Source organism: Neoarius graeffei, chromosome 22, assembly GCF_027579695.1.
Source record: "Neoarius graeffei isolate fNeoGra1 chromosome 22, fNeoGra1.pri, whole genome shotgun sequence".
Taxonomy (NCBI): domain Eukaryota; kingdom Metazoa; phylum Chordata; class Actinopteri; order Siluriformes; family Ariidae; genus Neoarius; species Neoarius graeffei.
In genome coordinates this window covers 43,263,485-43,280,518 of record NC_083590.1, presented here as the reverse complement: position 1 = coordinate 43,280,518, position 17,034 = coordinate 43,263,485, and the positions used below count along the sequence as shown (strand labels likewise).

Genomic DNA, 17,034 nt, shown 5'->3' with positions numbered 1-17,034 from the left:
TATCTTCATTAACGAAGGTCCTTAATTATTTTACAATTATAAAAACCACACACATTCTTAGATGCTTAGTGACATCAAAATACCCTTTAAAAAAAGACACTGGCAAGCAGAATTATCTTTATGAAATCATCTAAAGTTAACAATTATAATAAGCTAGCTTGCTTCTTGGTATACATAATTCCACTGTTCTTATGTACAGTGGTAAACCACTGTTCTGATGCTGTCATGGTGAGGCCAGCTCATTTAGTGTATGAGGTTTTACTCTTGTTGACAAAAGCAAAACAATATAATGATTAAACTATTTGTTTTCATATCATAAGACCATCACATCCTTCTGCTCAAACCTACAGTTTGGCTCTTGTTTATTTTCTGTCTCACCATTGTCCAGGTCGCCTTATACAGATATCTATTCATTCCCATCAGTAATTACAGCCATCATCTGCTGCCATGGGTGAAATGGAGAAGATGAAAAAGGAGGTTGAATCCCTGAAGACACAGATCGAGGTTGGGTTTCCACATGTCTGTAATCCAGCACTGAGAATCAAAATGCAGCATTTATCACAAAGACTTTTATTGCTGCTGTGTGCAAGTTTGAATGTCTACGTGCACACACACACGTGTGTTTCTTAATGTTCAGATTACAAGACTAACCAACATTTCCAGAATAAAAAGAAAAAGCAAGCACTGAATTTTCATGAGATTTCCATGAGATTAGATCATTAGTGCTTACTCTGTTCCTCATACATCTACAATGCTTTGTAACACAACTGTAATTCATTAATTCATCCAATAGGCAGCACGAAAGGCAGCTCTTGACACAAACTTGGCTGCTGCTGCCTCTGGGGTGACAGCTACGCCCACCATACAGCTGAAGACCAGGAAGACACTGAAAGGCCACTTGGCCAAAATCTATGCCCTGCACTGGGCCACAGACAGCAGGTGAGGGGGGGAGCTCAGTCCAGTGAATGTGATGTGCCAATACTTTTAATGGCAATTGATCTACATTTGTTTTCATTGGACAGTGTGACAAAACATTTTGCAGTAAAAGATTTAAAGTTGTAAAGACAGGAGGACAGCACTGTGTTTGTGATGTACTGTATAATGTAGGCTGAAGTATGACACTCATTTTAGTTCCTCTAGTTTGTGTTTAAAGCTAACATCATGTCTTAAATGAGTTCAGTATCCCACCAACTGCTATAGTTCTACATGTAATTGTCCCCTGCAGTTAAGCCATAATCCACCTAGCCTAGTTAGGATTTTCCTTACAGCAGTCTCCCATCATCTTCTGGTCATCTTGAATCCACTTTAATGCTTAGTTAGATCAATTATCACACTCTGGCCTGAAATAGCCTCAGACTTAACAGATTTCACTGAAAACGAAGGAAGCAGAGATTTTTTTTCATTTACTCATTGTGTGTATTTGATCATACTGAAGTTTTGAGGGGCTAATTGCGATCCAAGTACTAATACAGTGTCTTATGGGTCCATATTTTGTGTATTCACATAGCGTTGTTTCAGCAGTAAATAATATAGCATTATGCTGGAAAAAATATGAAATAAATTAACAGTGCTACTGTGCATTTCTTCACCATTCTCTACCTTTTTTGTATACTCCTGTTGTCAGGCTAATGGTCAGTGCCTCACAGGATGGAAAACTCCTTATTTGGGATACGCACTCAGGAAACAAGGTGAGACTAATATACAGATGCGCTGATAAATCTATAGTGCAATCTTTCTGGTTTGGAATTATGGTCATTAATTGTACAGCACAGTATATTTGCTATGACACTTTTTTAAATCTACTGTTTTAATTACTAGGATTTCATTGTATTTATCAGTTCAATAGTCTTTTCATCTAATATATGACACACTTTATATTACATCTGGAGTCATTTTTATTTGATAAGTCTTGGTTTACAACAAGATCACCAAACACTTACCCATTTATGTAAGCAAAGTGCCTAGCCTCAGGCATGTATCTGACGTCATTCAATAGGACCTGTGAAATACATTACATTTCTACAAAAACACAACTTGTTCCAGCTAACTGGTATACAGCAATTGTGTGCACTTGTAAGAAACCAAATGAACCGTACACATTCATGATCCCCCTGATCTGTCAGGTGGAGATTACCTGTCTGTAAACAATGATTCTTAAACCATAAACATTCACCAGCAGTGTCTGTAAATATATAAATGCCTTGGACTTTCATAGGAAGACCTGTACCCATGGTCATAAGATGCTCAGAGATTACAACATAAGAATAAAAAACAACAGAGTAATCAATAACAACAGTGTTTAATAGAATAACAATAAAAGTCAGATACATTTAGTAAAAGTAAGTAAACCAAGAAGAAGAAAAAAGAAGAGCAGGAAAATAATATTACACATGAAATGTGTATTGTTCAATGATATTGCAAAGTAATAAATGGAATTATTGAACATGATATGAACATGTTATGAACATGACACTGCTCATGATATTGAAACATAATATTGCTGTTATGTTGAAAGAGTAATAATGATGTAATTCATGCAATTATCTAAGCCAATTAGTCACTTATGAGGCAGTAGTGCATCAAATCATGCAGATACTCATCTCCAAAAGCTTCACTTAGTGTTTACATCAAACAGCAAGGTTAGGGGAAATACAACCTGTCAGTGACTTTGAGCAAAGGCTGGTTTGAGTATTTCAGAAACTGCTGATCTCTAAAGTTTACACAGAATGTAGCAAAACAAACAAACAAATAAAATAATTTCCAGTGAGTGGCAGTTGTGTGCATGGAAACACATTGTTCATGAAAGAGATCAGATGAGAATGGCCAGACTGGTTTGGGCTAGACAGGAAGACTATGATAATCACTCTTGATAACCGTGGTGAACAGAAAAGCATCTCAGAATGTACAACATGAAAACCTTGTTGGACTCAGGGACGGACTGGGACCAAAAAAACAGCCCTGGACTTTCCCCCCAAATAGGCCCACTATACTATAGTATACTATACTATAGTGCTATAGTAAAGTGCTATAGTGGTATATTGTCTGTCATAACAAAACCCACACAGATGAACTATTTTCATAAGGTTTTTTTTTTGTCATAACAAAACCCATTAACAGATGAACAGGTTTTTGGGCTTTTGCTGGGGGTGGTAACTGAAAAACTGCTCCAGGCTGTAACTGTCTGAACTGGGGCGGCTGAAATATTGGGGCACTGATCACTCATTCTGGCACTTTCCTGGACTCTCCCTGTCATCTTTTGAGCTGCCACTATCTTCAACCTGAATAAACAAACAATTGAAAAGATGAAATTGGATGCTAATGCTATTGTTGATTATATCTAAACTATGCAATGGCATCTAGGAAAACCCTTCACACTGTGTACTGACATATGCTTGATTAACATTTGTTTAATAGTATTATTTGGAATGATAGCCTTTAAACCTGTACTTATACCTCAAAATTCTATTTTTAAAAACCAGCCAAAACTTTGGATAAACATAGCATTTGATACCTACCGTAGGCTACAGACAAGAAGAATAAAACAGATTTGGAGGTTTTTCCTAAATCCCAATTACATTTTTAGCCTTTTAGGTCTATTCTGTGTAAGAATTAGCCTGCTTGACACATTTTATAGTTTTAATATTATGCTGATTTTTTGGTAGGTAAGCCTGACAAACAGATCAAAAATTAGGCTATTAACAAATTGCACAATGTAATGCTGCTGTGATTAGTTATGATACCATTCAACCAATCATCCTTCAAACAACATTTGTAGCCTATTCCACAGACATTCCACCACGCACCACGAAAGAGAAGACAAAGATAAATAGTGCCAAAATGGAAAACACTTCTCCCCCTCAAACCTTTGGTTAATGATAGGCTAGAGCTTTGGTTCTCTTGAACATAAAGAGCCTAATCTGCATGAATTATGCAGAGGTGAACATATGAAATCGCGGCCATTTGTGCTTGCCTATCTATTTATAATTGGCTTGCTTGGTAGTTACGTGTTTGTTTTGACAGCAATAAACTACATATTTCTCATCATCACACTGCAAATCCAGTCAATAGAAGATTGGCCTACTATGAGAGGGGTCTATGAGTGGCCTTTACGTAACCTGTTTTATGCTATGGTTTTATGTCGTCACTTACCGGGTACCTCCTCCTCCGGTGAAATTCCCTCAGCTGCCTGCCCCTCATCATGACTATCATCATCAGCATGTGGTTGGTCAGGTTGGATGTCCACCTGGTTCTCAGTCTCGCTCGGTGATAACGTGACATGAACGTTACTGCTGCTGCTTGCAGTTGCACTGCTGCCAAAAAAGCTCTGTGAGCTTTCTACATTTTGAAGCATCTTCTTCAAGTGACTTCACTTTCTTTTGTTTTAACTTTTCCCATCCACCTTTCTCCTTATGTTTTCTGCTTGCCATCTTTCTGTTGACAGACACTAACGTTACTCTTCTTTGTTGGCTGTTAGGCCTATGGAATAATGATTGACGGATAAATTATCGTCTTAGTGCCACCTGTTGTAAGTTGATAGACTGAAAATTTTGGTTATTGAACAGGGCTGACGGCCATAGACCGGACAGCTGTTCTGGACTTTTCCAGAACGCGCAGATTGCCAGTCCGCCCCTGGACTATAGCCTCAGGTTACTGTTACTGGCTGACAGGAGTGGAACCCAAAGTGGTCTTCTACTGTTATAGTCCAACTTGGACTATAACAGTAGAAGACCACTTTGGGTTCCACTCCTGTCAGCCAGTAACAGTAACCTGAGGCTATAGTGGGCTTAGACTCAGTGAAACAGGACAGTTTAAGTTTATCTGATCTTCAAATGTCCATTTTACTTGAATAACTGACCAGTGCATGAATGTATAGACGCACAGGTATTCCTATTAAAGTGATCAGTGAGTGTATATGTGGGAAGGTACAGTATCACAGAGTCACAACTCCCATTAGTTCATGGCTTACATTCATTCATGCATTACTGCTGACTATTCAGTGCAGATGTTTTGGAATTGCCTTTCTCCATACCATCCAAAAGCATCTGAAGGTGTGAAGAACTATGGAAGCATTAATCTGTGCTACTCTACTGAATACAGACATATGGCTATATCTCTATCCCACCTCTTTTTCCTATATTAACTTAAACAAAACAGAAAAACAAATTCTTCTTTACATACCAGATCAATGCAGTTCCTCTGAAGTCCTCATGGGTGATGACCTGCGGATATTCCCCCTCTGGAAACCTTGTGGCCAGTGGTGGTCTTGACAACCTATGCACTGTATACAATCTGAAGACGCCCATCGTTAAGATTGTAAAGGAATTAGACGCACACACAGGTAACATGGAAGACACTTTGCCATCAATGCTTTCTCTTCAAGGGTCCAGTTCATCCTTCCCAGAATCCTCTGCGTTAAGTAGCGAGTCTCTATTTTCGATGTTAATGATATTCCAAAAACTATCAGCCACAATTCGGTGACATCCTAGGCCATAGATCTTAAACTGTAACATGAAATTGATGATATTTTGGCAAGGCATATTTTGTTCAAAGCTTCCAAGTATGACACAATGGGTTTTGAAGGGATCACTAATGGTAAATTTGCAGAGGTTTTTCTGCACAGAGAGTTAACAGTGTAGTGGTCACATGAGTTCAAAACACAGTGCCCCCTCTATATTAAAAAAAAGGATTGCTGTAGTTTTAGATTACTTCTTATTAGCACCTTAAACATGATCATGGATTACAGATTACTTGATGGATATTTCTGGGGTGGCACAATGGTGTAGTGGTTAGCACTGTCGCCTCACAGCAAGAAGGTTCTGGGTTCAAGCCCAGGGTTTCCTCCAGGTGCTCTGGTTTCCCCCAAAGACATGCAGGTTAGGCTAATTGATGGCTCTAAAGTGAGTGTGAATGGTTGTTTGTCTCTGTGTCAGCCCTGCGATGACCTGGCGATTTGTCCAGGGTGTACCCTGCCTCTTGCCCATAGTCAGCTGGGATAGGCTCCAGTTTGCCCGTGACCCTGCATAGGATAAGCGGTTACGGATAATGGATGGATATTTCTACTTTAAAAATACATTCTTTCTTTCTTACACAGTGACACTTTCTTTTTTTACACAGGTTATCTCTCCTGTGCCCGCTTTCTTAGTGACAATGAAATCCTCACATCCTCCGGTGACACCACCTGGTAAATAATGTTACTGCATTTGAAATATAGCACGGTTTCATTAGTGCTTTAAGGATTTCTAAACAATCCCACAAATGCTCCTATCTCCAAATTATTGTATTGGATTCTTTTTGACAAGTGGGTGCACTAGTCAAGTTTCCATAAATATGATCTTTGATCTGTACACTGGGATAATGCTAGTTTGTTTTTTTACTGATTAATCCCTCTATCTGCTCTTTAAACCCTGTTCTCTTCTAGTGTGCTGTGGGATATAGAGTCTGGCAAACAGAAGACCGTTTTTCTTAACCATGTGGGTGACTGTATGTGTCTGGCTCTGTCCCCTGATATGAACACATTTATTTCTGGGGCATGTGACTCATTGGCTAAACTGTGGGACATCAGGGATGGCAAATGTAAACAGACATTCCAGGGCCACACCAGCGACGTCAATGCCATTGCTGTGAGTGCAGGGGTCGGGGATGTGATTCATACTCGAACAAATTATTATAAAATTAACATTGGTAGTATTACATGACATTCTGCATAGTTCAATCTTGGTGTATACACTGATCAGCCATAACATTATGACCAGTGACAGGTGAAGTGAATAACACTGATCTGAGTGACTTTGACAAGGGCCAATTTGTGATGGCGAGATGACTGGATCTGAGCATCTCCAAAATAGCACATCTTGTGGAATATTCCCAGTATGCAGTGGTTAGTACCTACCAAAAGTGGTCCAAGGAAGGACAACCAGTGAACCGGTGACAGGGTCATGGGTGTCGAAGGCTAGCCCATATGGTCCAATCCCACAGAACAGCGACTGTAGCACTAACTGCTGAAAAAGTTAATGCTGGCTAAAACAGAAAGGAATCAGAATTGATGTGATCGCTCTCTGGCATATCACTGCAGTGACTGCTATGATGGCTTCAGCCATCAAAGTCTCTAAGGAAGAATTACAGTAGTGGTTTCCCTTTGCTTTCTACTGGATTATTATAAAGGTTTTCTCCTCTCAATCATTCACACCTATGGACAATTTAGAGCCACCAATTAGCCTAACCTGCATGTCTTTGGACTGTGGGGGAAACCCACACAGACACAGGGAGAACATGCAAACTCCACACAGAAAGGGCCCCATTGGCCACTGGGCTCAAACCCAGTACCTTCTTGCTGTGAGGCGACAGTGTTAACCAACTGCACCACTGTACCGCCTGATGTGATCTAGCCATCACAATTTGGTTCTTTTCAAAGTCGCTGAGCTCCTTACACTTGCCCATTTTTCCTGCTTACATCATTATGTTATCAACTTCAAAAATTGACTGTCCTCTTGCTGCCTAATATATTCTACCCCTTTACAGGTGCCACTGTCATGAGATCATCAGTGTTATTCACGTCACCATAGTGGTCATAAGGTGTATAGTTGGAATAATAGAAAATATTAATTTCAAAAGTGCAAAGCAGAGGTCAGAAAATTTACTTCCACCCATAGTGAGGGCCATTGGCGACTCCACAGTGATTTAATAATAATAATAATAATAATAATAATAATAATATCTATGGAAATGACTATTAGGTCAAACTTAAATAACCAGATTTTGGGGTGTGGAGTGGAAAAGTACCACAAAGACAAACATAAGACACCCTAAACTCTCTTATGGAGAGAGTACAGCTCATGAAGGAGAAAAAAAATCCTTTAGTGTGGAAAGCTCAGCTATACTGAATTACTCCTTGATCTATGTTCTTTCCTTCTAGTACCTGAACAATGGAAACGCTTTTGTGACTGGCTCAGACGATTGTACCCTCAAGATATTTGACATTCGCGCTGATCAGGAGGTGATGTGCTATGAGGACAATCAAGCAAACAGTGCTGTGACGTCCCTGGCCCTGTCTATGTCAGGCCGACTCATATTTGCTGGATATGACAACTTTAACTGCAACATCTGGGACTTGCTGAAGGGAGAGAAAGTGGGTGAGTGGAAAAAACTGTAGGGCTGAGCTTAAACAGGTTTGCATTGTGTAGAAAGGTACAAAGTGCTTGTGGAGACTTGGATTGTAGCAGTACATGGATGGTAGGTAAGCGAGACCTAAAGTAAACAACTTATACTCAACTCCTTTTTGTGCCCTCTTTTTAGGAGTGTTGTCTGGGCATGACAACAGAGTAAGTTGCATCGGAGTACCACTGGATGGCATGTGTGTGTGCACTGGCTCATGGGACAGCTTTCTAAAGGTCTGGAACTGATCTGGTCCAACCACCCCAAAAAAGGGAAGGAGGAGGGGGAAGAAATGAAAGAGAAAGGAAGGATAAAGTTGGAGAGGAGAAGTAGAGAGACTAAGAAAGAAGAAAGTCATGAAAAAGATCATGGCACTTGTCAAACATTAATGTCACTAAACTCTTTCTCTCCCAGTCTCTCTTTTTCTCCCACCTATGAATACTGGGAAATTAATGAAGTAATATAAATGTCCTCTCAAACATCATAAGACGTAGCATATTAACATGAGAGTTGAAATATATAATCACCTCATGACCAAGATCTAAAATAGCATAGGCTCAAGCTCATAAGGGAAGATAATAAATGTTAAATACATGAATTAATATTTTATTGTACTGGGTAAAACTGATAGGTTTACAGAAACTTATAGACTATTACAGACTTTGGTGAGATGTAAGTTATGTATATCATAAATAACAGGAAACATGCAGAGTTAATATCAGACCACAATGTACGTTTACCTACAACATGAATATGTCTAGGATTTTGATTTATTGAAGAGAAATGAAACTTGTCTGGGCCTTTTGTCTTTACTCAGCTGAACTCCAGATGTGACACATAATAAAAAAAAAAATCAGTCAATTCCTTTCTCTCATGTCCTTTGACCTCCAGATGAAACATCATATTTGTTGTATGACAAAATGTTTCTGTTACATAATCACTTTTATCCAATTTCATCACACCAACTGTACATAATTATGTCATTCTCTTACACTGGCACAGGATCTCTTAAAAATAATTGAAATGGCTGTGGAAAATCTAATAAACTAAGAATTCTGCATTAAACAATATGTGCACTGTGTGTCCTACTGTTAGATGGTTATCAGATGACTGAAACTGTTATTCCCTGATTATCAATAACTCTTCACTCCAAACGTTTGTACTTTGTAATTCATTAAGAATAATTAATCAAATCAAATGAGAATATTCTCTATATGGCCAAAAGTATGTGCACCATAATTATGCAGAACATCTCTGTTTGCTGTAACATTACAATTCCCCTTCACTGGAACTAAGAAGCTCAAACCTGCTCTAGCATGACGATGCTCCTGTACACAAAGTGAGCTCCATGAAGACATGGTGTGTGAAGGTTGGAGCGGAAGTACTCGAGTGTCCTGCACAGAACCCTGACTGAACTCAACCCCACTGAACATCTTTGGGATGAAATGGAACTGAAGCCTCCTCAACATCCCAACATCAGTGTCCAATCTCACTAATGCTCTTGTGGCTGAATGAACACAAATCCCCACAGACATGCATCAAAATCAAGTGGAAAACCTTCCCAGAAGAGTGGAGCTTATTATAATAGCAAAAAGAGAATAAAACTGGAACAAGATGTCCAACGAACACATATGGCTGTGATGGTCAGGGGTGTACAACATTTTGGCCTTATCGTGCAACTTAATACTTTTGGGGATTTAAAAATTTATTTAGGGGATTTGGGGATTTAAAATAAATGAAACATTAACTAAAGTAAAACATTTTTAATTATCATAGAGTAACTGAATTAACTGAGTGCTAAAAACAGTTGAATGATAAACAATGAACAAAGGGTTACATTTAATTACCAAATACTCTACTGAAATAAAACACTCCTGTCTATATATAATGTTAAGTGCAATAACACATATAGAAGTCTGAGAATTAACTGGATTTTTTCAGCTCTTCATTTATTGAGACCTCACAGAAGGCAGGTGGTGGTCAATTCTGTCTATATATAGAGTTGAGCAAGATTTTTCCAAAAGCAGAGGAGAAGGCAGGAGAGGAGTGTAATAACCATGACTCAGGATGTCACAAAATTCACACAAAATGCAGCTATATGTAAAAACTTCTCAACATACCAGAAAAATTCACAATAGTTAGTCCAGTGTAGTTTTCCAGAGTAACTGCACTTTTAGAATGTACAAATTTAACAATAACCATATGCTGAACTGGGGCGGCACGGTGGTGTAGTGGTTAGCGCTGTCGCCTCACAGCAAGAAGGTCCGGGTTCGAGCCCTGTGGCCGGTGAGGGCCTTTCTGTGTGGAGTTTGCATGTTCTCCCCGTGTCCGCATGGGTTTACTCCGGTTTCCCCCACAGTCCAAAGACATGCAGGTTAGGTTAACTGGTGACTCTAAATTGACCGTAGGTGTGAATGGTTGTATGTGTCAGCCCTGTGATGACCTGTTGACTTGTCCAGGGTGTACATCTGCCTTTTGCCCGTAGTCAGCTGGGATAGGCTCCAGCTTGCCTGCAACCCTGTAGAACAGGATAAAGCGGCTAGAGATAATGAGATGAGATGTGCTGAACTGACATTACAATCACCATCCACTTTAATCAGAACTTGTTCTTGATTCTAAGATTACTGTTTTTAGCTGGGAGGAGTGGAACCCAATGTGGTCTTCTGCTGTTGCATGCTGAGATACTTTTCTGCTCACCACAGTTGTAAAGCATGATATGATATGATATATACACACACACACAAGTTACTATAAACTTCCTGACAGCTTGAATCAATGTGGCCATTTTCCTCTGACCTCTCATCAACAAGGCGTTTCCACCCACAGAACTGTTGCTCACTCAGTGTTCTTTGTTTTTCACACCATTCTGTGTAAACGCTAAAGACTGCTGTGTGTGAAAACCCCAGGAGATCAGCCGTTTCTGAAATACTCAAATCAGTCCATCTGGCACCAACACCCATGCCACAGTGAAAGTCACACTTTGAGATCACAATTTTTCCCATTCTGATGTTTGAAGTGAACATTAACTGAAGCTCTTGATTTGTATCTGCATGATTTTATGCATTGTGCTGCTGTTAAGGGATTGGCTGATTAGAGAACTGCATCAAACAGCAGGTGGATGGGTGTTCCTGATAAAGTCGCCAGTGAGCGTATATCAGCATAATTTTGTTGGTTCAATTTTTTTCTTCTTTATGGAAACTTGAGAATGACCTTCATTTACTGTAAACTTTCAGAAGTTTAGTTACACTCATCATGGACATGAATGTCATGGCAATATTGGGTGTTCAATGATTTCTTTGTACCGTACTATTCTTTTTCTGTAGCAGAATGTACAACCTACATCTTTAAAAGGGGAAAAAAAATTTGATGCATAAGCTTCTAGTAATTTTGGGTAATCAATACAGGGTTAAAATTATATATACAGGGTCAAAAAATGTACACACCCATTTGGATTATTTATTCAGTGGTGCTGAAATTTTCAAAATGTCTTTTAACTTGCCAACTTAGACAACCTTTATTGTCATTGAGTATGCAACAAGTGTACACCAAACGAAATTTCGTTGCAATTTCGCACAGCACGGAAATAAATATGAAGTGTATTAAATTAAATTACAACCCCGATTCCAAAAAAGTTGGGACAAAGTACAAATTGTAAATAAAAATGGAATGCAATGATGTGGAAGTTTCAAAATTCCATATTTTATTCAGAATAGAACATAGATGACATATCAAATGTTTAAACTGAGAAAATGCATCATTTAAAGAGAAAAATTAGGTGATTTTAAATTTCATGACAACAACACATCTCAAAAAAGTTGAGAGAAGGCCATGTTTACCACTGTGAGACATCCCCTTTTCTCTTTACAACAGTCTGTAAACGTCTGGGGACTGAGGAGACAAGTTGCTCAAGTTTAGGGATAGGAATGTTAACCCATTCTTGTCTAATGTAGGATTCTAGTTGCTCAACTGTCTTAGGTCTTTTTTGTCATATCTTCCGTTTTATGATGCGCCAAATGTTTTCTATGGGTATTTAGATCTGGAGTGCAGGCTGGCCAGTTCAGTACCCGGACCCTTCTTCTACGCAGCCATGATGCTGTAATTGATGCAGTATGTGGTTTGGCATTGTCATGTTGGAAAATGCAAGGTCTTCCCTGAAAGAGACATCGTCTGGATGGGAGCATATGTTGCTCTAGAACCTGGCTATACCTTTCAGCATTGATGGTGTCTTTCCAGATGTGTAAGCTGCCCATGCCACACGCACTAATGCAACCCCATACCATCAGAGATGCAGGCTTCTGAACTGAGCGCTGATAACAACTTGGGTCGTCCTTCTCCTCTTTAGTCCGAATGACACGGCGTCCCTGATTTCCATAAAGAACTTCAAATTTTGATTCGTCTGACCACAGAACAGTTTTCCACTTTGCCACAGTCCATTTTAAATGAGCCTTGGCCCAGAGAAGACGTCTGCACTTCTGGATCATGTTTAGATACGGCTTCTTCTTTGAACTATAGAGTTTTAGCTGGCAACGGCGGATGGCACAGTGAATTGTGTTCACAGATAATGTTCTCTGGAAATATTCCTGAGCCCATTTTGTGATTTCCAATACAGAAGCATGCCTGTATGTGATGCAGTGCCGTCTAAGGGCCCGAAGATCACGGGCACCCAGTATGGTTTTCCGGCCTTGACCCTTACGCACAGAGATTCTTCCAGATTCTCTGAATCTTTTGATGATATTATGCACTGTAGATGATGATATGTTCAAACTCTTTGCAGTTTTACACTGTCGAACTCCTTTCTGATATTGCTCCACTATTTGTCGGTGCAGAATTAGGGGGATTGGTGATCCTCTTCCCATCTTTACTTCTGAGAGCCGCTGCCACTCCAAGATGCTCTTTTTATACCCAGTCATGTTAATGACCTATTGCCAATTGACCTAATGAGTTGCAATTTGGTCCTCCAGCTGTTCCTTTTTTGTACCTTTAAGTTTTCCAGCCTCTTATTGCCCCGTCCCAACTTTTTTGAGATGTGTTGCTGTCATGAAACTTGAAATTAGCCAATATTTGGCAAGAAATTTCAAAATGTCTCACTTTCGACATTTGATATGTTGTCTATGTTCTATTGTGAATACAGTATCAGTTTTTGAGATTTGTAAATTATTGCATTCCGTTTTTACTTACAATTTGTACTTTGTCCCAACTTTTTTGGAATCAGGGTTGAATGCAGCAGCAAAAATATTATGGGCGGTACGGTGGTGTAGTGGTTAACGCTGTTGTCTCACAGCAAGAAGGTCCGGGTTCAAGCCCTGTGGCCGGTGAGGGCCTTTCTGTGTGGAGTTTGCATGTTCTCCCCGTGTCCGCGTGGGTTTCCTCCGTGTGCTCCGGTTTCCCCCACAATCCAAAGACATGTAGGTTAGGTTAACTGGTGACTCTAAATTGACCGTAGGTGTGAATGTGAGTGTGAATGGTTGTCTGTGTCTATGTGTCAGCCCTGTGATGACCTGGCGACTTGTCCAGGGTGTACCCCGCCTTTCGCCTGTAGTCAGCTGGGATAGGCTCCAGCTTGCCTGCGACCCTGTAGAACAGGCTAGAGATAATGAGATGAGATGAGAAAAATATTATAAGGTGCAGTAGGCCTCTTAAATTCCGGTTAGTGATGATTGACTGCAGCTGGCAGCTTCTCTGTGCAGTGTGCACAAGATAAAAAGGGTTTGTTTAACACTCATTGGATTGACCAACACACAGTACAATGGAAAAGTCCAAGGAGCTAAGTGCAGATCTGAGGAAGAGGATCATAGATTTACACACTCAGGAATGTCTCTTGGAGCCATTTCTAAACAATTGTAGATTCCAAGATCATCAGTTCTTGTACATCATTATATGTAAATACAAGTTTTTGGGAGGTGTAGTCACTTTGCTAAATCACTTTGCTGGAAACTACCCAAACTGTTGCCATCAACTGAGAGGAAATTGGTTTAGATGGTCAGGAAAAACCCAGGAACCACCAAGGCACAGGCCTGCCCTGAACCGGAAGCTGCTGGAACACCAGTGTCACTACACTCAAGCGAGTTTTACAGCACCATGGAATGAGAGACTTTGTTCAAGAAAGAAGCCCCTGCTCCAAAATCAACATCTTCAAGCTCAACTAAAGTTTGAAGCTGACCATATGGACAAAGAAAAAGCCTTCTGGAGGAAAACAGTGTTTTATGGTTAGATGAGACAAAGATTAAGTTGTTTGGCCAGAAGGACCAGAGGTACAGATGAACACTGTACCAACTGTTAAGCATGATGGTGGTAGCATCAGGCTCTGGGGCTGTTTTGCTGTGGAATTGGTGCATTGGACAAAGTGGATGGAATAATGAAGAACCTCAGAATTCTTCAGCATAACCTCAAACCATCAGAAACTTGGACACAACTGTGTGTTCCAACAAGACAATGACTCCAAACACTAGGGCTGCACGATATCAGAAAAATATGCGATATTCGATAACATGACTGAATATCTCAATATCGATATGTATCACGATAATTAAATATATAATGTTTTTCTTACCTCTACTCGCCGTTCTGCCCTGTATCTAGCATTTAAAAAAAACACCCAATGCATCGCTTCCATTCCAACATTATTTTTTATTGGAAAAACATGGCTACACCTGCAATGGTGTCCATCAATCATCTTTAAATCTCTTAATTTTTGTGAGCGCAGCAGAAAATGTCTTAAGTTGAAGTAAACAAAAAACTGAAAACTACATTACATTAACATAAAGCATTCAAAATGGCAATTTCAGCGGCTCCCGGGAGATGAAGGTGAGCGACACAGATTCACCATAAACTCAAACACAATCTGTTAATAACACATGCGGGTGAGAGAGCAGTGGTGTGTGTGAGAGAGTGAGTGAGAGCGGTAGTGTGTGTGTGTGTGAGAGAGAGAGAGAGAGAGAGAGAGAGCGGTTTTATGTTTTTATGCTTCTGTACAGCAGTGTTTGTCCCAGTGAACCGCCCCACCACTGTTTTACAGGTACATGTCTTGCAAAGTACCAAAGTATCCTGAATCCAAAGTACTTCCAAATAGCAGACGTGCATTTTTTTTTTTTGGAAACCAGTTCCTCCTCACACAAGTTTGTCTCACCACACTTGCTTCCGCCATCACCACGAGGCTTTTACTTGTTTTGCAATAGGGGGCGGAGTTATCCCGCGGCGCTTGTTGACATTCAAATGTGATTGGACGGCACAGAAAAATGTGCCTTTTATCGAAATTTAAGTAATTTTTGCGGTATGTGTATCGCAAACTATGATATCACGATATCGATACTTTTTCGATATATTGTGCAGCCCTACCAAACACACATTAAAGCTGGTTGTGGAAGGGATAAAGCAGGCTTAAGCTTAAAAGCCCCCACCTCAATCCCATCAAAAATATGTGGACTGCGCTGAAAAATCAGGTCCGTGCCAGGAAACACATTTGATTGAACTCTCCCAATTCTGCCAGAAAGAGCAGTCAAATATCCAACCAGAATTCTGCCAGAAGCCTGCTGATGGCTATCAAAAGCGTCTGGCTCAGATGAAAGTTAATAAGAAACATTTATCTAAATATTCAGTATGCTGGGTGTATGTTTTTGACCCTGTGTTAATTTCAGAAAATCCTAAATAAATTAAAACTAGTGCACCAAATTCTTTTTTGCCCCCCTCTTTCAAAGATGCATGTTGTAAAATCATTCTGCCACAGAAAAAGAACAGTTCAAGGAAATCACTGAAAGCCCAATATTGCCATGACATTCATGTTTGTTTATGTAAATTTCTGACCAGAGGAAAAAGGGTGAGGCTTTTAACCTGAAGAACACCATCCCTCTCTGTAAAGCATGGTGGTTGCAGCATCATGTTGTGGGGTGTTTTGCTGGAAAAGTGGCTGGTTCACTTCAGAAAATAGATGGCATCATGAGGAAGTAGGATGATGCAGAAATACTGAAGCAACACCTCAAGACATCAGACAAAAAGTTAAAACTTGGTTGCAATTGGGTCTTCAAGCAGGACAGTGATCCTAAGATTAACTCCAACATTGTAACAAACTGGCTTGGAAATACTGAAGAGATCACCACAAATGCCCAGAATCACAAAGAAAATTTGTGGACTGAACTGAAAAAGTGTGTTTAAGCGTGAAGGCGCACAAACCAGCTCGGTCATCAGGAATAGGCAATAATTTCAGCAAAGTTTTTTGAGAAGTTTGTGGAAGGGTACAAGAAGATTTAGAGTCAAGTTCAAACAATTAAAAGGCAATGCCACCAAATATTAAAAAAAAACCTGACACACAGAAATGCTGATATAGTAAATAAAAGCTGAACTATAATCAGTCTCTTAACTATTATTTTGAAATGACCACTTATGGAAATAGATAACCTAACTGAATTAACACAGGAAATGGAAGATGAAATGTATGGGAAGATGAAATGTGCAAAGTTGCAAAAAATTGAGTCTGAATATCTTTAGTCTTTGTTCATGTAAACTTTTGGTGTCAATGAGCCTTGGGGTATGTAGCTTATAACACAAATGTTATTGTTCTTAAAAAAATGACACACACACACACACCCCAGTAGCCCTGGGTTTTTTTTTTAAAGCATTTTCCAGTGTTTCCAGTGCATAGTGATAGAAGATTTCAAATTATCTCAAGAAATAACTAACTATCACTCAGTTCCAACATTAAAATTATTATTAATTATTAGTATTAAATGTGTTAAATTAGCAAAATTTACTTTAGCCCACCTCAGGCCCAGATAAAATCCCATATAACAGCCCATTTAATGTGCACCTGGGCCTCAGTCAGCAGCCACTAAATACTACCTCCTATCTACAGTAATACATGAACATCCTAAAAATGTAAGAAATCAAATC

At 39.6% G+C, this 17,034-nt stretch overlaps 1 protein-coding gene across 10 annotated transcripts in view; it reads left to right on the top strand.

Moving 5' to 3' along the window:
- The window catches only part of gnb3b (guanine nucleotide binding protein (G protein), beta polypeptide 3b), a 48,922-nt gene extending 39,718 nt beyond the window's left edge, over nucleotides 1-9,204 (top strand). For 6 of the 10 annotated variants that reach the window (XM_060904827.1, XM_060904829.1, XM_060904830.1 and 3 more), the window contains 8 exons: nucleotides 389-504; nucleotides 794-939; nucleotides 1,625-1,688; nucleotides 5,182-5,338; nucleotides 6,115-6,181; nucleotides 6,419-6,620; nucleotides 7,913-8,129; nucleotides 8,293-9,204. In XM_060904827.1, the coding sequence (XP_060760810.1) occupies nucleotides 448-504; nucleotides 794-939; nucleotides 1,625-1,688; nucleotides 5,182-5,338; nucleotides 6,115-6,181; nucleotides 6,419-6,620; nucleotides 7,913-8,129; nucleotides 8,293-8,399 (1,017 nt within the window). In that variant the 5' untranslated portion in view covers nucleotides 389-447 and the 3' untranslated portion in view covers nucleotides 8,400-9,204. The remainder of the gene's footprint in view (nucleotides 1-388; nucleotides 505-793; nucleotides 940-1,624; nucleotides 1,689-5,181; nucleotides 5,339-6,114; nucleotides 6,182-6,418; nucleotides 6,621-7,912; nucleotides 8,130-8,292) is intronic. The other 4 variants (XM_060904834.1, XM_060904835.1, XM_060904833.1 and 1 more) reach the window with 1 other exon arrangement.
- Nucleotides 9,205-17,034: the final 7,830 nt, after the last annotated feature.